The 23717-nt window shown below is 39.0% G+C and overlaps 2 protein-coding genes across 2 annotated transcripts in view; one reads left to right on the top strand and one right to left on the bottom strand.

Annotated features, from left to right (window-relative positions):
• Nucleotides 1–23717, bottom strand: part of LOC131069703 (protein DJ-1 homolog D) — a 65626-nt gene that overhangs the window by 15501 nt on the left and 26408 nt on the right. The window lies entirely within an intron of this gene.
• On the top strand, nucleotides 6713–9311 carry LOC131069702 (uncharacterized). Its single transcript, XM_058005229.2, has 5 exons — nucleotides 6713–7554; nucleotides 7661–7893; nucleotides 7994–8146; nucleotides 8253–8653; nucleotides 8762–9311. Exons 1-5 carry the CDS (start codon nucleotides 6812–6814, stop codon nucleotides 9008–9010), a joined length of 1779 nt encoding a protein of 592 aa, XP_057861212.2. The 5' UTR covers nucleotides 6713–6811; the 3' UTR covers nucleotides 9011–9311.

Here is a 23717-nt window from a genome sequence, read left to right as displayed (position 1 = left end):
CACATACACCACAAAATAGGGCAAAACAACTAGTTCAAATTCTTAAGGGCTTCAATAGCTTCCACTTCGAGCTAAAAACAAGTTCATTGATAGCTTTTTCATATCTTTTACATCTTGTGCAGCTTGATCCACCATCTTCTTGCTGCAATATAGACACTTCAAAAGCAATATAGACACGCAATTGCTACATAAATAATTATAAGTTGATTTAATAATTTAAAATATGCAAAAATAGTAGAGTTGAATTGGAAGATAACCCAAAAAAATGGGTCGCTGAAATAGAAAACATTTTATTCGTCTTTCTCATTTGGTGTAGGTTTTGTTTATACCAATTTTAAAAAAAAAAATTGCATGAATGAAATTCTTTTAAATTAAATTGAGGAATATTTAGGTCAAGTTTTAAAAAAATCAAAGCACGTTTATTTCACATGGTTGGAAAAGCAAGGTTTCTTGGGCACACGTAGGTACAATATCTGATGTGTATCCAGGTCATTTTGGATACAAGGATATACGTGCCTAGGGAGGGGCAGAGGAGTATCCAGCTACTTTGTTGTAACTTGTAACCATATTGTGGTTGATAATACATTTGATTTAGTGCTGTGGAAGTTGGATTTTTTTTCTAACAAGATCTTTCCCGATATATACTAGTGTCTTTTGTGGTTGCCTTTGTTGTTGTTCTTCTCTGATATTCTTGTTCTATTTCATTAGCATTGTTACTATGTCAAACTGCCATTGAATTTTGATCAAATAACTTGGAAAACTCTCCTCATAGGATTAAATGAGAAATCATTTCAAATTTCCTTGTAGATCTGTTGTTTTAAATGAATTTTTCGGTTTTAAGCTCTTTGCAGTTAAAAAAAAAATTATTGCAAAACTTTCTTACCATGGTCTGAAAACTAACATTAATATCTCAAAACTGACCATCATTAGGTTCCTCGTTATATGTTAAAAAAAATAGAGTTATGAGACTCGCCCGGACTTGCTTGTACTCAGCAACTCCCGAGTCGAGTCACCCTCGGCGAGTCTTGAGGGCTCGGACTCAAACTAAAACTCGGCTGAATCTGAGCAAGACATGGTGAGTCTAAGCGAGTTTCAACTCCTAGACTTGGCCAGACTCAATCACAAAATTTATATGCTTTTTTGGTTTATGACATGCCCCCAAAATATACATGAAATATAACATTTAACTCCCCAAGCAAGAAGATTTTCATTACTTCAACACAATTTTCTAAGTTATTAGAGGAGATTTTCATTACTTCAAAAGCAATATAGCCACGTAATTGCTACATAAATAATTATAAGTTGATTTAAAAATTTAAAATATGCAAAAATAGTAGAGTTGCATTGGAAGATAACCCAAAAAAATGGGTCACTGAAATAGAAAACATTTTATACACGAAATATAACATTTAACTCCCCATCTTTGTCTTGAAGTCAGTCTCATTCTCTTCTTCAGAATATATATATGAAATATAACATTTAAGTACAAGTCACATTTCCCTTTGCCTTTTTCCTTCCTTATACTTAAATGTTATATTACATGTATATATTGGCAAGATGTGTCAAAGTGGTTTCAAATCTCTAGGAGTTATAATGCAAATTCTAGGTTTTAGAAGATCTTATAAATTTTCAAACAGTCAAATTTTAGTAATCAACAAGCTCCTATGAACATTCTCTTGCTCTCACTCAATTATCTCACTCACTTTATTTGCCCTGAACTCTAGACTTATCTCTCTCTCTCTCTCTCTCTCTCTCTCTCACACACACACACACACACACACACCCAGACCCCTGCATGGGGTGCTACCCTCAACCTCATTTTCGTGTTGCCCCCAAACCCCCATCGAACTATAAGTCTAAGCAAGTAATAGGCTAATGATGAATTGTGATCATAAGAATCTACATAATACGTATCCCTTGTTGCAAATCTCTGCATATTCATAATTAAAACATATTATGGCTGCTACATCATCCAAGACCTACCTTAGATGCCTTCGTAGGAGGGATGCAAGATCCTCTAAGCCATATACTTCTAGTTATTGTTTTGATATTTGCTTGGAACATTTGATGTCATAGATTTCATATTCCTTGAGTTTTGTATGCATTTAATAGTATTAATATCTAAGTGTGCTATTTCCTTTAACTACAATTTGCGTTTATACTTATGTGATAGATGTATACTTGTGTATGTGATCAAATTAGCTTCTATTTAATGATGTTATTGTATCTTTAAGGTTTATTTAATAAAGGGTGCATGAAACAAGTTTTAAATCCTTACAAATGTCTAAATTTCTTGGGTTTTTCACTTGACAAGTCTATGTCGAGTTTTTTTGCCGGGTTCCAAGTCAAGTCATTCTTGCTAAGTCCGCACCAAGTTTGAGTCTCGTAACTAAGGTTTAAAAATGAGAGCCATTGAAATATATGTTCCCCAATAACCATTTCCTATATATTTTGACCCTATGCCCTATAAGGGGCATTTCGAGGATGCAAGGAGAGGTGGGAAAATCCCCACCGCATACCCAATTTAAAAAAACAAAAAAGAGAAGCATTCCAAGGACAGCCAATTTGAGACAAAAAGTTCTAGGGAGCAAGGGATAGGTAGGGGATGTTGTACTTGTAATGTCCACTTATTTTATGCTTTAGGAAATAGGAACATTTATATACGAAGATCAATTGCAAGAGACTTCTTTCTATTTAATGTTAATGAATACAATTCTACATGGATTATATTGCCAAACAACAATTCTGAAATGATTCTCTAAGTCACTGATAGTATACTCGCTATATGATGGAGATTATCTTGATCCACAATATCGCTTATATAGAACAATGTATCCACACGGTTCATGATAGTGCGGACAAGGTAATAGATGTCAGTTTTCAACTATAGATAGATATCGATTTGTAGATATATGGATCAGATCTGACTTGGTCAAAACGCTAGTGTAAACAAGTGATTGATATGGTATTGCTCTACTATTCGATTACTGCAATTATGGTTCTAGGAGGTGATAAAATGGATGAGTGGCGATTAATATCGTTATATGATGTTGTTTGAATATGGCTTTATACAGGTCTGATAGTAAGATGATTGCAAGGTCCAATTATGATTCAATTGCTGGCTTGATACTAGAGCCAATCTGAAGTTTCCTATCATTGTCTCTAATATATATATTCCTTTGCTTATGCCATGTCCTTCTAATACTGTTTCAGATTAATAATCTCTTTACAATTGTGCATCCATGACATATAAAAGTTGGTAGTTCAATAGAGCACTTTACTTGGTCTGAGTAGTTAAAGTAAATTCTTCACACCTCTCATCTTTCCATCCGCACCTCTATATATATATCTTCTCATTGATAGGACACATCTTTTCACAAATGAGGGGTTGCACTTATTCAAAATAAACTACTTCTCTTTTAGTAATCACACCTCTTGTAAACTAAAATACTTGCTTAATGCCTTGTTTGTTTGCCATCTTAACCATTCCCCTTAATGATTATCATTAATATCTGTTTGATGGATTTTTCACTGACTTATACGAGTCACATTTGAAGTGCCAGCTCTATTGCTCACCAACTATTCCCAAATGCCAAGTCAATTAGCATGGCTTAATGGTATCAGCAACAGATGGTCACTGCTGCCTCATAAATGAGAGGATTGTTGTTATAGAGATAATCGCTGTATGTGCTGTATGACCGATGGCTGCTTTGTATTTGCCTTATCATCGTTCTCCATGATGTCTACGTTTATGTGCATTATCGATGCTGCTCTTCATTCAAAATAAATCGCTGCTCTGTCCTTGTCTTTGTAATGGTTTATTCATGTCTTCTATCATCTATAAAGATAATACAAGGAGCTTTCTTTTAGTTGTTTGGTTCTAAAGATTTGGCATTTGGATGGGGACATCACCCATGTTTGGGCCATCCCGAGGATGGCTAGCCCTCCCCTACAACCCAATCAACATAAAATGCAATTTAAGAAAAAAAAAACACTGTAGTATCCCAGTTATTTTTTTTTGGTTTTAGGCCAACAATAGTCATCCACAAACAGATAACCCGTTAAGGTTAGAAAGCATAAACTGAAAACATGCTGGAAAAGCAACCCTTCCACTTTCTGATCACCAAGCGCCCAATGTGGGAAGGTGAGAACATACGGTGTTGAGGGGATCGTTAGCTTCAAATAACTAGAAACAATAAAATGCTTGGGCGGCAAGCCAGCCCCTTCCGCTTATCCAGAGGGGAATGCAAGAAACTTGGTGGTGAACCAGCCAAGAGAGACACACAGGCACGAATCACTCAACCGCAATATTTCAGCGGGAGGATTGAAATTACAAAACAATCTCAACTCAACCGCTTATGTAGCGGAAGGACCATTACACTCAGACATCACTCGACCACTTATGCAGTGGGAGGACTGAATTACAATTTACTTGAAAATAGGCGCAAGCCAGCCTCTTCCACTTTTCAACGAGGTGAGAATTACAAATCAGAATTGGTTAGTAGTACTACTACTTAACCTTACAATAATAAAGATGATTTGAGAAGAGAGTAATGCTGAATATCCAAATAAGAACATAAAATTTCTGCTAACCTCAAATCTGCAGGTTGGAATTGCAAAACCGGCAGCCTAAGGAATCACTAAAATGCTCACAACTCTCTTAATACTTATCCAAAACACCCAAAATCAGTCCCAAACCCACACTAGGCTAGCTACGATGAAAACCAACCAAAGACAAGCTATCATAATTCCCTTATTAATTTGGCACGCATCCCAATGCACTTCAAAACCCCATGCCTAGCTAAGGAATTTCAATTTTACCTAATAAATTCATTTCTCAACCAAAGGTGCCACAAACTTACAGTGTAAATCGCCAGTAATAGGAAGGATGAATGAGCTAATACCCATAACGATCAGTCACTCCAATAGAGAGGTATGATAAATGTTGGTGTAAATAAATATTCATTTTGGATATTATTACACTTACTTAAGTTAACTTAGGATAATGCATCTCTTCGTAGTTTGGATTTGAGACACTTAGGGAAGTGTGCACTTAGGGATAGAACTTGTAGGAGAAATTCCACCTTTTGTGGTCTTATTTTGCTATTACACTCCACATTCGGTGGGTCATCCACCTTTTGTGGAATATTATATTATTTCTCCTACCTGCCCTTAGTATTTCTTACCTACCCTTGTTTCTCATTGAGCCACATGTCATATTTGTGTGCTCATACATCCATATGGCCTTGCCTATATAAGCAGACCTCTATTCATTGTATTGGTTAATCCAGTTGATCATTTTGCATATTGATGAGAATACAGTTTGTTCTTGTCATTCTATTGTCTCTTTTATGCTTTTCATTGTGCCCTTGATCTTGGCAAAATCCTACATGGTATCAGAACTATTGGGGCTTCATTGATCAGTTTTTGGAGACATCGTGGAAGGCTTCTATTTTCGGATTTGGGGATCTTCATTTTTGGGGGGCATCATATAGCGATTTGGACATCACCATTGAATCCGGGAGGCTGTTTCCATAAATTTCGACTATAAAGTCGACCTATTTTGGTGAGAAATTTTTTTTCCCCATTTTGGCTATTATTGTACGGATTTCGAAAAAAAATTTAAATTTTTTTTTTTATTTTTCAAAAAAAAAAAATCGAAAAATCAAAAAAATCAAAAAAAAAAAAGTTTTTTTGTTTGGGGGTCCGCAGCCCCCCCTGTACACTATACCTGCATGTCGCGCAGGTGTTGCAGGTGCCGCCCATACCCTTTCTGCAGGTCCCACCACCGTCGCCGTGCTCCCTCCCGCCGGCCGCTCCGAACATCGCGCCACCACCGCAGAACGCCCCAAACCGCCGCGCCTGTCTACCTAGCGCCGCCGCCGACCAGAGACCTTCAGCAACCACCCAGACACCTCCGGCCACCGACGGCACCAGACCAGCCACCGCCTTCGGCGACCGCCACGCTGACACCCAGTCAGCATACCGACCCCGCCACGTGGCTCTCAAATAGCCCTCTATACACCACGTCATCGCGCCACGTCGACCGTACGGCAGCACAGCCAACGTGCCACGCAATCCGTCCGTATAGTGCCACGTCATCATCTGTACCAGAGAAACGGGACTCGCCCGAAATCGCCTAAACTCAGCGAGTCCGGGTCCGAGTCAGGCCAAACGAGTCCCAGGGGCTCGGACTCGGACTCGGCCAAGTCTGGCGAGTAAACTCGGCGAGTCCCGAGCCTCGGACTCGACCGGCGTGGGCATGGTTTAAAACACAAAAAAAAATTAATTTGCATAGTTTTTTTAAATCCGTTTTTTTATGTTAAATGTCTTCCAACCCTAAAAGTGACTTTTATTTCATTCACTTGCAAAAAAAGGAAGAGTAAAGTGAGTTGGGAAGAAAAACAAGGGTGCATAAAAGAAAAACCAGCAAGGAGGAAGCTCTAGTTTTCTTCAATTTGTCACATTGGAGCTGCATTGTGTTTCGATTTGGTGCATCAAGAGTTGGATAGGAAGAGTTTGTAGCTCATTTCAAGCTTGTTGTAAGAGGTAAGATTGTTTTTTTTAACATTATTTTGTTTCTTATATCCAAAAATTCCATTTTCTATTTATTTATTTTGAAAGTTTTATATTTTCTTGTATGCAAGATCTTTTGTATGTTTGTAATTTGTATGTAGCATGTAGTATGTAGTTGTACCATGTAGGGTTGTATGTAGGGTTTGTAAATTTTTTTTTTTTTAAATTGTAGGGTTTGACAAACCCTACAATTTAAAAAAAAAAAAATTTACAAACCCTACTTTAGTTTTTTTGAATGTATGTATTAATTTTATTTTGTATTTGTAATGTTTTATTGCAGCAAACTTCACTTTATTATTTGCCTCAGCTTCAACTTTCACAAAACTATCCTAAAATGTCTACTTCAGCTTCTAGACCCCCCATGAGAAAGGACCCTGCTTGGAAATATCATGAAGATTTTCCAGGGCAAGGAAAGGGGCAAACAAAATGTATGTTTTGCAAAACAATATTCCATGGAGGTATATATAGGCTGAAATACCATATTGCTGGTGTGCGTGGACATGATGCCGAACCATGCCCAAAAGCAGTCTCTGAGGCCATACGTGATTGTTATGTAATGGTTGAGGAGATTGAAAGAAAAAAGAAACAAAAGGAGGATCGAGCGGCCATTGGGAGAGAGACAGTTTTAGGAAGAGGGACACAGTTAGGTTGTGTTGGAGGCCCTTCTTCCTTACCTCCATATCGTCCCACTCAGTTTGCTACTGCTGGTGCTTCCGTTTCTGCTTCTGCTTCTATAAGTGGCAGTGCCACTGCCACTGCCACTTCTCATGCTCCTACCACTAGTAGTCATAGTGGGAATGTTACCATTGGACCTAGGATTCGTAAATCTAGGTTGGATTCCTTCTTTGTGCCTCGCACTACTCCTGGGTCCCAACCGTCGCTTGAGGGCATGGGTTGGAACAAGGAGGTCCATGATGCTGCTAAAATGGCAATTGGCAGGTTTTGGAGCTACAGCTGTATTCCATTCTTTGTAGCCAGGTGAATGTTTTACTTTTATGTTTGATAACTTTGATTGTTTTAATTTTTATAGTTAACTTATCTCATTGAATTTTTATACTTATCTCATTGAGTTTCTTTGCAACAGGTCTCCTTATTGGCAACAAATGGTTGATGCCATTACCATATGCGGGGCGGGGTTCAAAGCCCCTAGTGAGAGTGATTTGAGGGGACCCATTTTGTCTCAAATGGTGGATGATGTGAAAAAGGATTTAGATGAACAACGCCACATATGGAGCACTAAAGGCTGCACCATCATGACTGATGGTTGGACGGATAGGAGAAATAGAACTCTCCTTAATTTTCTTGTTTCTTCCGCAGGTGATTGATTAATTTTAGTTTCATATAGTCTTTAATTTTTTATTTTTTATCTAATGGTTTATTGAATGATCATTGACCTAGCTTAATTTTTTTATTTCAGGGGGCACCGTTTTCATCAAGTCCATTGATGCCTCCACCCATTGCAAGAATGCCACCTACCTATGTGAGCAGATAGAGGAGGTGATTGAAGATGTGGGTGAGGAGAACGTGGTACAGGTGGTGACCGACAATGCAGCAAATTATGTTGCTGCGGGTAAACTTTTGATTACAAACTAATTTTGTTTGCAAATTAATTACTATCTTGTAGTTTGTACCTCCATTAATTACAATTTACAATGCAACAAATTATGTTGCTGCAGGTAGACTATTGATGGAGAGGCACCCATCTATAGTTTGGACTCCATGTGCTGCTCATTGCATTGACCTCATGTTGGAGGATATTGGAAAAATCCCATGGGTCAAGAGATGTGTAGAAAGGGCAAGAAATGTCTGCAAATTTGTATATAATCATTCATGGGTGTTGGCTCTTATGAGACAATACACAGAGCAGAAGGAGTTGCATCGTCCAGGAATCACAAGATTTGCCACAAACTTCCTCACATTGCAGTCCATGCTTAGGTCTAAGCCTGCCTTGAGACGTATGATTGTTGGTGAGGAGTGGTCTTCCTCATCCTATGCTACCACCCCTGCAGGGATAGAGATGGCAGACTGCATTTTTGATGAGCAAGGCTTTTGGGTCCCTTGTGATGAGATAGTGAAGGTAATTTTTTTATAAATTCTACAATTTAGCTTCATGTTTTATAAGTTATTATATGTATTCTCTTATTTGCTCATTTTTCTAAATTACACAATATTTTCAATTTTGCAGTTTGTTAAGCCCTTGGTGGTTTTGTTGCGAGTTGCGGATGGAGATAAGCCCGCAATGGGCTATATATATGAGGGCATGGATAGGGCGAAGGAGGCCATCAAATTCGTCTATGGAGCAGATGAGAGCAAGTATGGTCCCATTTGGGAGATCATTGATAGGAGATGGCATCATCAGCTACATAGGCCCATCCATGCAGCAGCCTATTATCTGAATCCGGCATTCCGTTTTTATCCCTTCTTTCAAGGCTGATGCGGAGGTCCTTAATGGGCTATATGCAATCATGGAGAAGATGGGACCTGCCAGTATTTCTCAGATAGACCTTTTTCGAGAGCTACAGATGTTCTCAGATGCACAAGGGGAGACCTTCTCTCGTCCTGTTGCCAAACACGCTAGAACAACTATGATGCCAGGTAAAAATAAATTGTTAGGCTTAATTTTAGTTTTATTCAATACTATATTGTAACTTGTTAAATGAGTTCATGAGTGAGACTGATTTTATTTATTTTTCTCATTTCAAACTCAGATCATTGGTGGAACTTTTTTGGCCCAGAGACACCAAATGTTCAGAAGTTGGCCATTCGTATCTTGAGCCAACCATAGTTTTAAAACTCGTGGACTCGCCACGGACTCGCGAGTCCATGGGAGCCACGAGTCGACTCGCCAAGACTCGCCGAGTCCTGGCGAGTCCATCTGAAAGACTCGCGAGTCTTGTGCAAGGACTCGCGCGAGTCTTTTGCATGGACTCGCGAGTCTTTCAGATGGACTCGTGCGACCTAGAGAAAATGTCATGCAAGCTTTAAAATTGAGTTTAACATGTGAAAAAATTAGGTCTCTCCGTCAGGATTCATATATGGAATATAACATTTAAGTATAAGTGACATTTCCTTTTATCTTTCTTCTTTCTTATACTTTAAGTTATATTCCATATATACTGTCAGGATGTTTGAGAGTGGTTTCGGACCTCCAGGAGTTATAATGCAAAATCTAGTTTTTGGAGGATTCTTCAATTTTCCAGACTTAGTCAGATTTCAGGATCAGGAAGACATTCCAGACTTAGCCAAATTTCAGGGCATTTGAAGATCAAGATGACATTCCAGACTTTAAGTTATATTCCATATATACTGTCAGGATGTTTGAGAGTGGTTTCGAACCTCCAGGAGTTATAATGCAAAATCTAGTTTTTGGAGGATTCTTCAATTTTCCAGACTTAGTCAAATTTTAGGATCTTTCGGCGATGCCCCTTGACCCCAACTTGGGGGCGTTGCCCCGAAACCCCCGTCGAAAAATATGGGGGGAAATTGCGCCGATGGAAGTAGGGAAAATTTAACCTCCGAGTCTGATTAGGCTCCATATAAAAGCATAATTAGCATTGAAGAAATCTTGGTATTATACATTTTAGAGTTGAAAGTTTGAAACTATGAGTATGTGACATGTGTAATGTTTCAATTATGGCTCTTATGTTCTCTAAATGCATTAATTTCTTTATGTTTTTTTGTAAAACTACGGTTTTTTTTTTTGCCGAGTCCTTGCCGAGTCTTTCACGAGTCTTTCACGAGTCCGAGTCCGAGTCCAAATTTTTGGTTTGCCGAGTCCGTGGCGAGTCCGAGTTTTTCAACTATGGAGCCAACCATGCAACGCATCAGGTTGTGAGCGCAATTGGAGTATGTTTGAGCACATACACTCCAAGAGGCGCAATAGATTATCTGTGGAGAAGATGAATGATCTCGTCTTTGTTCACTACAACCTCCGCCTGAGAATGAGAAAGAATGCAACAGTTGACATGTCTCCTATCATTTTAGATGAGGTTGATCTTGAAGCAGAGTGGGCCAATGAGAATCAGACAGCTCCTGGGACTCCTACAGCTGTATTTAGTGATGATGACATTGATTGGATCGACCAGGTAGATATAGAGGCTGAGGCTGTAGCCATGGCAGAGGAGGAGCAGAGAACACGAGCAGAGACAGGAAATACTGAGACTCGGAGTGACACAGCTGTTCCTGTTGTTGGTGAGCATGACACAGCCGTTCCTGATGTTGGTGAGCATGGCATGGTGTCACGGGGAGCAACTATGGCTGCTGAATCATCCAGCACCTACTTTAAACGCCTTCGCAGGGGGCCAGGGCGAGAGGGTGCACGGCCATCTCAGCCATAGGCTTGTACACTTGTAGTTGTATTTAGTTTTACTATTTACCTTTGGTATTTGTATGAAACATTTGATGATGATCATATGATGACATGGATTTTTTATTCCATGAGTTTTGTAATATTGTATACATTTGACAATATTTATATATCTATGTTTCTTATTTTCTTCAGCTACAATTTGCGTTTATGTTTATGTGATTGATGTATACTTGTGTATGTAATCAAATGAGCCGAGTTTAATGATGTTTTTGTGTCTTTAAGGTGTATTCAATAAAGGGTGTCTGAAACAAGTTTTAAATCTTTAAAAATCTCTAAATTTCTTGAGTTTTTCACTTTCCCGAGTCCAGCCGAGTCTGGAGCCGAGTCTGGCCGAGTCCCGAGTCCAAGTCCGAGTCCGAGTCGGCCTTGCCGAGTCCGAGCCGAGTCCGAGTCCCGTTTCTTTGATCTGTACTGCACAGTCAGCAGTCCATATAGTACGGACGCCCAGTCAGCAGGGAGCGCGAAGTTTTTGCGACGGTCATACGACCGTCAAATTTAACACAGTGACTTGCTGACGTTAGCGCCACATCAGCACTTTTTGAAAAAAATTTGACCCCTCTCCATTGAGTTTTTCAGTTTTGCAGTCCAACTTTGAAAGGCCATATCTTGCTCATTTTTGCTCCTTTTTTGGTGCAATTTTTTTTGAAATGGGCTAGAATTTCGTGATCTTCGCGGTGGTGTGGTTATTTTCTGATTTTGGTGCACAAGTTTTTCGGAATTTTTGGATTCTCTCAGCTGTACCTGTTCAATCCTCAATTCTGCAACTTCAAAGGCCTCGTTTGAGCTCATACGACCTCCTTTTCAGGTGCTGTTTTTTTTTGAAAGTGCTTATTTTTTCGTCTACTTTCAGAATCTATGATCAGATTTCAAAGATTTTGAGTGGAAATTGTACTTTCAGATATTGGTCTTATTTGGCCTATTAGGTACTTGTAAATTGCTTGGATCTTAGTTAGATCTCTTGCATTATCAGTTTGAGACTCTTTTGGCCTTATTGAGGCAATTGCAAAATTGTAAATCAGAAGTCCACTTTGCCATTTTTTGCAAGTGGCCCATTGTATACGCACTACTTATAAAGTGCCAAAATCATCACATTTGGGGGGGGTTCTTTGATTGAGTGAATTTGGGGGGGTGTCTTGTGTGATTGTGCCTCTCTTTGTGCTCTTTCCATTCTTGTTGCAATGAGTCCTAACAAATTTCCACCTTTAACTCCACATAATTATGCATCATGGAAAATTAAAGTATGGAGTAAATTAATGGAAAAGGGTCTCACACACTACATAGATGGAACAATAACAGCACCACCTGATCCTAAGGCTGATCCAAATGCTCAATTAGAATGGCTCACAAAGAATTGCATGGCTCTTGGAACCTTACGCAAGTATGTATCAGATGACCTCATTTTTCACATTGAGAAGTGTAAAAGAATCAAAGAGGCTTGGGATATGTTTCAGAAATTATATGGGCAAGTTGATGAAATCAGAAGCTATCAGATTGACAATGAGCTCACCAACTTGGATCCCAAGAGTTTTGATACAATCCAAGATTATGTCACCAAAGCAAATGAGCTAAGAGCAAAGCTTAAGGATTGTGGAATTGACAAAAAGGATGCTCAATTGATATTCAACTTGTTGGATAAGCTTGCACCAGAATATGCAGCATTTGTGTCTAGCTTCCAAACTCATCATTTGACAGTGGGGAGTTCTTATGTTATGCCTTCATTTGATGTTTTCACAGAAATGTTGATATTGGAACAAACTAAGTTGTTGAACATGGGGTTTCTCAAGTCTTCAAAGTCCAAGGCTTTGGTAGCAAATCAAGGAAATCAAGGAAGTCAAGGCAAAGATTCCAACAAGAAGAAGAAGCAATCTAAGTCTAAGCCACACCAAGAAAAAGGACAATCCTCCTCTCCATCACAAGGCGATTTTACATCCTCTTCCAAGAAGGGGACACCACCTACGAAGGATAAACCAACTTGTGCATATTGCAAGAAGTATGGTCATGATGAGCATCGATGCCACGCAAAACAAGTTGATGAGTTAACCAATCTTCTCAAGAAAAACAACATCAACTTGCCATCCGCCTACACAAAGAAGGATTCATCTCCTTCTTCCTCACAGTCTAAGGGAAAAGGGCAAGCATTTGTGGCTAAAACAAGTTCTTCACAGCAATGGATACTTGACTCGGGTGCCTCATATCACATGGGTTCTACAGAGGAGCAGTTTTCTTCATTGGAACCATCCAAGGTACCTCACATTTACATAGGTGATGACACACAAGTAGAGGTTGAAGGGAAAGGTTCAGTTGACATGGATGATGGAACATTTGAGAATGTTCTCTATGTTCCTAACTTGTCTACCAATCTTCTCTCCATCTACCAAATCACTCACTATGGGAATGGGAAGAAGGTTGAGTTTACACCAGATTCAGTTGTGGTAAAGGAACTTGATGATGATGCCTTGGTAGCAATGGGACAAGTCAATAACAACTCAAGGCTTTATTCATTTTCCCACTTTGTGCCAAGTTCACCTTCTAGGGCCTTGCTTACTCATTCAAATTCAGAAAGTAAGCTATGGCATGAGCGGTTTGGTCACCTCAACTACCGCTATCTTCAGCAGCTAAGCACTAAAGACATGGTCACAGGTCTACCTCGAATCAGTTTTTCAAAGGGTGTATGTTCAGGTTGTTCCATGGGCAAGCATCCCGAAGAGAAGTTTGATAAAGGGAAAACTTGGAGAGCTTTGGAAGTTCTTCAACTTGTTCACAGTGATGTAGCAGGTCCATTTCCAACACCTTCATTTAGTAAGGCCCACTATGTTCTTACCTTCATTGATGACTACTCCCGCTTCACTTGGGTCTACTTTCTCATTCATAAGAGTGAAGTATTTGACAGATTTCAGGACTTCAAGACTCGTGTGGAGAAGCAATCAGGGAAAGTGGTCAAGATTCTTCGCACAGATAATGGAAGGGAATATGTGAACAAGAGACTTGAGGATTTTTGTACATTTGAGGGGATTGATCTTCAGCATTCTGTTGCATACACTCCACAACAGAACGGGGTTGCAGAACGCAAGAATAGAACTCTCAAAGAAATGGCTAGCGGTATGATACATGCATGTTCTCTTGATCCCGCCTTTTGGGCAGAGGCTATCAGTTGTGCCATACACATCCAGAATCGGGTTCCTCACAAAGCTTTGCAAGGTATTACTCCTTTTGAAGCTTGGGCTGGTAGGAAACTGATTGTGAGACATTTAAGAGTCTTTGGGTGTCCAACATGGGCTCGCATACCTCCGCAAAAACGCAAGGCATTGGAACCACAAAGTCGGCCTTGCATATTTGTTGGATATCCTGAGGGTGTTAAGGCATACAGATTGATGGATCCAGAGACACATGAGGTATTCATTGAGAGGAGTGTTCACTTTGAGGAAAGCTCTCCTAGCTTAGCCTCTCTACCTCCACCTTCCTCCATTGTGGATAGTGATGTTAGTGATTCTGATGATTAGACTCCCTCAACTCCGACTCGCAGGGTTACACCTCCGCAGGGTCCACTTGTAGTTGAGGAGCCTCGTTCTCCACCTCCACCTAGACCTCGTTGGGCTCGACAGACACTTGAGTCCGCGGGTTCTCTTGTTGGGGATCCTTCAAATACACGGAGAACTCAATCACAACATCAGGATCTTCCACATGCATTCATTGCTACCGCTTCCAATCCACAGACATTTAGGGAAGCATCAGGGGTTCCTAAGTGGGACCAAGCTATGGAGGAAGAGTATAGTTCCTTGATGAGGAACAACACATGGGATTTAGTCCATCTCCCTAAGGGGAGAAAGATGGTTCGATGTAAGTGGATCTATTGGACCAAGTTTGCCGCGGATGGTAGTGTGGATAAGTATAAGGCTCGGCTTGTTGCGAAAGGTTTCTCGCAGGTTGCAGGTGTTGACTATATTGAGACCTTTGCACCCGTAGCCAAGATGAACTCCATTCGTTTGACACTTGTTATTGCTGCAGCTCATGGTTGGGTTGTACATCGGATGGATGTGAAGAGTGCTTTTCTTCATGGTGATCTTGATGAGGAGATTTATATGGAGCAGCCACAGGGTTTCATCCAGGATACTTCCTTGGTTTGCTGATTAAGGAAATCTCTCTATGGCCTTAAGCAGGCCCCCAGGGCTTGGTACGCCAAGATGGATTCCTTTCTTCTCTCCGCAGGTTTCACCAGGTGTCATTCCAATCCGAATGTCTACATTTTGCGACAAGATGACTCTCACTTGATACTTGTGCTCTATGTTGATGACTTGATCATTACAGGGAGTACTTCATCCATCATTAGCAGGGTCAAATCTGCTTTGCATGACAAATTTGCTATGACTGACTTGGGTCTTTTGCACTACTTTCTCGGGATAGAGATTTCACAATACCTTCCGGGATTACACTATCGCAGCCCAAGTATGCTCTTGATCTAGTTGCACGCTTTCATATGGCTGATTGTAAGCCTGCCCCGACTCCCTTTCTTTCAGGAGTCAAGCTTGAGGCTCAGTGTTCTTCTCCACCAGTTGATGCCACTTTGTATCGTCAGCTTGTGGGTAGTCTCATCTACTTGACTCATACACACCCTGATATTTCATTTGCAGTTGGCATGGTTTCCCGCTTCATGCAAGATCCACATGAGCTTCATTGGAAAGCCGCCAAACGCATCCTTCATTACATCCAGGGTACACATCACTATGGGATTCACTATGCAGCAGGCACAGGACTTCGCTTGGTTGGTTACACAGACTCCAATTGGGCTGGCAATCTAGTTGATCGTAAGTCTACTTCTGGTTACAGTTTTCACCTTGGTTCGGGCCCCATTTGTTGGCAGAGCAAGAAGCAACATGCTATTGCTCTCTCTTTGACTAAGGCTAAGTATCGCGGCGTTGTTAACGCAGCGACTGAGACCATTTGGCTCCAACAGATCCTCACAGAGTTTGGATTCACCACTCCACGGCCGACAGTTCTACATTGCGACAATCAGAGTGCTATTGCAATCTCGAAGAACCCGGTCCAGCACCAGCGGACCAAACACATCGAGATTCATATGCACTATATCCGAGAGTTCATCCAAGAGCAGGTCATTGATTTGCAGTATTGTCCTACAATAGAGCAAGTTGCTAACATTTTCACCAAACCTTTCACTGAGAGTAAGTTCCAGCAGTTGCGAGCTCTCTTGGGGGTGCGGGATGTATCATTAGGGGGGGTCAGTTGACTTCTCCTTCCTCTCTTATGGGGGGGACTTTTTCCTCTTTGAGGTTTTGTCCTTCTTCTTTGAGAGTCTTTTGTACATTCATCTCTCTTTTGGGGGGGAGTTTTTTCTCACTGGGTTTTCTCCCTTTCTCCGTTTGTGAGAGATTGCATTGCATAGTTTTGCTTGCATTTGCATATTGTACATGGGTACCTATCATGGCCTAGTAGCCGGGACCCATCTTGCATTGTTGACTTGAGTCTTCATTCCCCTAAGTTGCACTTAAGGGGGGGTGTTGGTGTAAATAAATATTCATTTTGGATATTATTACACTTACTTAAGTTAACTTAGGATAATGCATCTCTTCGTAGTTTGGATTTGAGACACTTAGGGAAGTGTGCACTTAGGGATAGAGCTTGTAGGAGAAATTCCACCTTTTGTGGTCTTATTTTGCTGTTACACTCCACATTCGGTGGGTCATCCACCTCTTGTGGAATATTATATTATTTCTCCTACCTACCCTTAGTATTTCTTACCTACCCTTGTTTCTCATTGAGCCACATGTCATATTTGTGTGCTCATACATCCATATGGCCTTGCCTATATAAGCAGGCCTCTATTCATTGTATTGGTTAATCCAGTTGATCATTTTGCATATTGATGAGAATACAGTTTGTTCTTGTCATTCTATTGTCTCTTTTATGCTTTTCATTGTGCCCTTGATCTTGGCAAAATCCTAAAATAAAAAATGTACTTCAGCCACAGACAAACCAACAAACTCCAAAATTGCTCCAAACACCAAAAAGGACTAAGATACGCACTAAGAATATGGTAGATTACAGCACACAGCTAGGTACTATATTTCAAGTACGAAACCGGGAAGCACTAGGGAGTCGCACTCCGAAGCCTCAAAGTTCTAATGCCAATCCGGCAGCATAACAATGCAAATTTTCAAGATGCCAAGAATGGGAGCCCAAGGCTCTTATTTATAACCTCAACATCACCAAATTCAAATGCAAATGCTTCCCATTTGCATTTCATTACTTCTCACGTGGACCCCAAGGATGGCGCCATTCCTCGAGTCAAACCTCACGCCAAACAGCAAGGACCACGATTTTTGCTTAGCAAACACTTGAGATGAAATAAAATAATATCTCCATTGACAATTTGACGTCCCCTTCTAGACATAAAATTCGTCTAGCACTAAGGAGATATTATGCAATATTTCCAAAGTCAATAAATCAATAGTAACTAATCAAATTAATTAAATATTAAACCTTAGAATAAGGAAATAATATTTAATTATGTCACTTATGACTCCAATACTGATTATTGTCAAAACCAGGATGAAGTTGAGCCAGGAAGACCACTGAACTGCTGTAGGATCAGGACCCTGTCCACTGCCAAAAATAGAAATATGCCATACTGCCACTTACTAAAAATATCATGAACTACTGCTTCGAAAAGCATGATCTTTGCGCCCAGTGACAGAGCATGGAGAGCTCATTAGGACAGTATCACCAAAATGGCCAACCCCTGACTTACTAAAAATAGTAAGTACTCACCTCATCAATGCTTGACCCTCATTCTTCATTCCACCTAGCCTACGGGTCTCAGGAATAGGCTAATGGAGGAAGGATATCAATAAGAAGGGGACATTACAAACACAAAACTAAATAAAAAATGGATGGGGGACCCACAAGTATCCCCACACCACTTTACACCAACCCTAAACCTAAAAAAACCACTCTAACAAGTAAAAACAAAAACAAACTAATTTTGCTATTTTCCATATTGTAAAGAAGACAAAAAAGGAGATCAGTTATGAGACGAGAAGAGAATGGCAATGAAAAGAAGACATTAGATGTTAAACTACATGATTAACTTAAAAGCCAAAAAATTATGAAAAATGACATATGCCTTGAAGGTTTGTGTGGTCTCAAGGCCCTTAATTTGGGCACCGTCATGAGGGTTTTTCCCCTTGATCCCACTCTATATTGCAGAAGGGACCACACAAGAAGCACTACCCTTAGACCCTCTAAGAAGTGCTATCCGTAGACCCGACTAGAGACATTACCCACAAAAAGGGAACTACCCTTCAACCCCGGTGAAGATCGTGGTTATACAATGTCTTGTGACTTTAAGGACTGACAAAGTCTTGAGTATCATCAGACTCTAACCACATGTTGGGCCATTGATCCAAAATATTCTACATAGGTTGATGAAAAGGAGACACAAGAGGGACTGATTGGGGTTCCACTGATGAGGCAGTCCCTCATAGTGGTAGTGACTTGAGCATTGATTTTAAAGCAACGTTAGTAGATGTTAATCAGGGTCAGTGGTATATTTTCTATGTTTTTGTCACTTTATAGTGAAATTAGTAGAATTTGGGAATTTTGTTGTAATTTTAATAGAATATACATGCACATTGACAATGAAAGCAATTGAATTTTGTTAATTTGTTTGTCAAATCTCAATTCTATTCCAATATTATTCATTAAGGTTCTATAATCAATAATGTATATAATGAATGCCTTACCAACATTATCATATGAATATTTGAAATTTCATATATTTTTTATTTTCCCTTTTTTAATAAACATCCCCTACTGTCCCTTACATGGCATCCCACAAAATTTGTCCCAAAAACAAATCCCCTCATCCCCATCCCATAATCTTTCTTTTTTTTTTAAAGGATCATTGACTAGCATGAAGTGGTTGATTGAAGATCTTCTCCAGAATTGATACATCATGAGAAGCCACGAATGGTCTTTCAAATGAGTGTAAATGATATCCCACATGCATGGAGTGAAAGATGTTAAAAGCCACTTTTATTGGTGAATTACAATCACATAGAACATCTATAAAGTCAGTGTTTGGATCAAAGATGGTTATTGCAAGGGCCTTTAGCAAAAGTCAGTGCTGAATAAATTCATAATGTCCCATTACAAATACCCAAGCATGCAAATGAGAAGCAATGGAAATGTCAGATGTTCATCAATCCTAAAATCCGAATGATGTTTGAAAACTGGCTAATTCCCACAAAGACAACTGAATCTTGGAATTGGAAGTTAAAAACAATGGAAGATTGCATATTGGGATCTCCAAATCCTCAGAACCCAAATAAGGAGCACATATAGCCTTTGGGTTGTCTCTTCCAGATTGACCACCAAAATAAGATCAAGAAGGGATTTAATAATCAAATGTTTTTGTGCAGAAAGGGGTTCAAATTTTAGAATGAAGGGTGCAGTTCCTGCTGTTATTTTCTACAGTATTACATTGAAAATTTTATTCCCTGTGAGGATTTTCTCCTAAGACTTGATGTCTTCGTATATGAGGTGATTGCATTTTTTATGTTGCAATTTTGCTTTGGAAGATTTTATGAATGACAAATCAGTGCTAAATATTTAAACCACTTATTCAATAATTTTTTTTTTTTTAAAAGACAAGAAATTATCAAAATCAATTTAAAATTGTTGTAGGTACCAAAGGAAATTTAAAATTTCCCATTGGGAAACAGACCATAAAGGAGAAAAAGATATCCAGCATCGTAACTTAAAAACTATGAGAAGTAACAAATCAAACACAAAGATAATACAGGATTAACAAAAAATATTCTAATGATACCATCTTCTTTCTGCAATGCCTCTACTAGGTCACATGCAGAAATTAAATTCATGTTCAAGAAAACCAACATGGACTAAAAGCAAAAAACTCCGTATCTCTTAACTGACTTAATTGCCTATCTATCAATCTCCATATCAGAACTACAATCTATCTGAAATTTACTAAGTTGCCAAATCAATACAGGTACCTGGGTATGGTACACCCAGGTACGCTAGTATGGCAAAAACAATTTGTGGGGGTGGGTACATTTAGGTACATCCATACAAAAAACATATAAAAATAGTAAATATATACATATTTGCAGCCTAAAAAGTAAAAACAAGAATTAAATTTAGAATACCACATATCATGCATATGCTAAACAAAACTTAGGACTGCTATAAATATTACAAATTTGAAATACAATATACTAATTTCATATCAATTTGTCAAAACTTGAATGTTATGATAGATATATATATTGAATTCATTGTTCATTGGTTCAACATTAAAATAATACAATTAGTAATCAACATCATATGGGTCATCATGCAGATCAACATCAACATCATCATTGACATTAGATCATGTACGTAGATTAGTAGAACCACATTCAACCCTACTACCACTTGCCCTAGAAGCACATTGGGTATCCAACCCACAAAAGTAAAGATTGTGTGACAGCTAAAAAGTCCAAATCAGTTCGCTCTAAATTTACATCCACGTTCCTTGTACTGATTATGTCTATCAATAAGAAGGTGCAAGTTGAAATGCACATAAACTAGCTCTTTGGCCTTGCTGACTATTGGTTGTGTTTTATTGAGCGGATAAAGGAGTTTGTACTCCAATTTCAAGATGTAGTGGGGTGCTCATTTTGTTCCACTGCTCAACACAAATTGTCTATACCTCTTTGATGAAAGTTTCTTCAGGATCTTGCTCTTTTTCATTAATGATGAATTTCATTTCCTCAATCATTGAGTCAATGCCATCATATGTCTCTCCCAAACATGGCTTATCCATGTCAATAAAACAAATCATACTCATGATGGGCTTAGTGAAACTAAGATATTCCAGTCATTCCCACCAAGTGCCATCTAGGATCATCCATTATACATTCGTGGCCCTTTCAGTATTGGATTGCCTCCATAGGAACCAGCTTTGACTAATAACCATGCCAAAAAGTAGCTCCAGCACCTTCGCAAGTTGTCTCAAGATGATTGTGTTGGATGCAAATTGGGTGTCAGCAACCTATTTAAAAAATAATAATCAAAATTAAAATACAAAGAAGACATGCTCAGATTTAAAAAATAAATTAGTAATTACTAAAGTGAAATGTCAAATTTTAAAATCGAAGAGTTTCAATTACCTTCAGAAACTCTAATTGTGAAAACAATATAAAAATGGCTTATGACATGTGAGGGTTTGTGATGAACATAGAGATCTCTTCAGCCTCAACATAGATTTGTTTGATCCAATTTATTTTCCTACCCAACTTTTGTAGCATGAGGTTGAGAGAGTGAACAACACAAGGTGTCCAAAATATGTGTTCAAACTACATCTCAACCAACATACCAGCAGCTCTACAATTCTTTGCATTGTTTGTTATTACTTTGACAAGATTTTGAGGATCCACCTCTTGAATGCATTGTATAAGGATGTTAGCAATAAATTGTGCATCCTTCACTTGTCCCTCACAATCCACAAATTTCAAAAGCATTGCCCCTTAGGGCACACTGCAATCACATTGATTAATAACCAACTTTTGGCATTCTTCCATCCCTCAGAAATAATTGACGCCCCTATCTGTTTCCACAAATTTCTAATGGGAGTCATTGCATTGTGTATACTCTTTCCTTTGCTAGTAAGGTGCTATGCACCTTCTCATTACTTGGCCTTGTGTACCCTTGTGGAGCTACATTTACTTTTCTCAACATATCTTGCCAATATGGTGATCATACAACATTAAATGACAACCCGTTTACATATAGAAATCTTGCAATGCTTTGATTTGCAATCTCTCTACAATCATTCTTAAATGCTCTCTCTAATAGCCTCTTGCTTTTCTAGCATAATATAAGACAGCTCGACCTGGGTGTGAGATATTTAAAAAACGGACAGCTCGATATTGTTATATGAGGGGGAACTTAAAGCACCACAGATACATACTTATTGTTGCGAATATTATCAACATGGCAGAGTCAATAAAGTTTTAACATTTTTTCTTAAAACCTGAGTTGAAAATGCTTTCTCTGGTGAATAAGTTAGGTATCGTGAGTGCTTAAGTTTTCGGTTTTTTTATGATTTGGGAGCTGCAGAATGGATGGATTTTCTTCTACTTTCCTTTTCATTTGGATCTGCTGGAAATGTTAGTGATTCAACAAACAAGACTGTGAGTGATGAATAAGAATCTACAAGGGATGTGTTTATGGGTGAAGGAGATTTATGGAGGAGTATATTGGTTTTGAAGTGTACATATTATTTGAGTTCAAAGATGTCATTGAGATGCTGAGACAGTCTAGGAGATTGAAGAAATAAAGTTTACATTGGAATCAAGCATGAGGAAGGAGTTGTGTGTTACTAATTGAAGGGGCTGGATATTTTGCTAAGTAAGTTATTTTGATTTGAAATGTTGAGTTTATGATGTTCTCTTAATTTCTATGATAATTTTTTTTTGTATTTGGGTTGGTGCTCAATTGAGGTTGGTGCCTCAGCTAGCTGGAGTTGGTGCATGAGTTGGTGTTCACTTATGTAATCTGGGTTGTGTTGGTGTATGTTTTATCATTCACCAAACACTTAGGATAAAATGTTAAGGACACTCTACTCTCTCTTGAACAAAATCACTACATGTGCCAAGATTGCAAAGAAAGACCACACGGCGACACTGAGGTCTGTATGTACAAACGAGCAACTTAATGTGGATAGCCTTTGTGGTTATGTATGCTGAACTACAAGGGGGACTTACACTCAACTAAGACTGGTCACAAACTAGGACATTGATGGATTTAGCAATAACTGCTCTCTCTTTTTTTTTTTTGGATTTTCAAATTTTGGATTTAAAAAAAAAAGGCAAAAGGATAAGGGTTTAGAGGTTTACACTACTCCTAATGAACTCGAGAGACGGTAAAGACAGGGTGAAACCAATAACAGTACTTTGTTTTGCCACACTGGGACAACTACGCAAAGCAAGTGCAATCTTCTAAGGGTGTGCTCAAGATTTTCATACTTGTGAATAATACCATCAATCGAACAATATTTACTCAAAGCAGAAGTTAAAACATCCACATTATAAGCTCAGGCTAACTTTACACATTGAACGAAAATCATCCATCCAAAGAAAGTATGAGCAAGATTTCACCAATCTATGCTATCAAATCCTTCACTCATCTAACAACTTTGAAAACAAATTTACTCTTATCAAACTATTCTATCTATTGTTGAAGAAAGATATGCAGCCATGCAACCACTTAATAACAATAAGACTTCAAAGCAAACTCTGCAAACGAACTTTTTAGTATTCAAGTAGCTCTACGCAACAATTTAATAAATCTCTCCACAAAACAATGAAATGAGAGAACGAGAGTTTATATAGAGTTTTTGAAAACAAATGAAAGGTCGAGATCGATTCAAGATCAACGGCTGAGATTAAGACAACAGAACCCTAGAAAGAGTTTCCCAAAATAAAACTAGAGACCCACACATGCTAGACAAGTGGCGTGATTAGCCATCTCCTAGGAATGCATATTCTTATCCTCACGAGCAACAGTGTATTCAATGAATTTGGACAAAATTGAGCCGACCTCTTCCATGGTGACATGTGGCAACATATTGATCATGTATTCCCATCCGTCCAAGTCGTTTGCAAAAGCAGCAAAAGCAATCTCCCATTCCACCTCCTGTTTTTGGAAGGCATCTCGGATGGATAAGAATTATGTTGCCTTGGTCAAATTC

Source organism: Cryptomeria japonica, chromosome 11 (assembly GCF_030272615.1).
Source record: "Cryptomeria japonica chromosome 11, Sugi_1.0, whole genome shotgun sequence".
NCBI lineage: Eukaryota > Viridiplantae > Streptophyta > Pinopsida > Cupressales > Cupressaceae > Cryptomeria > Cryptomeria japonica.
This window is presented reverse-complemented; position numbering and strand designations above follow the sequence as displayed.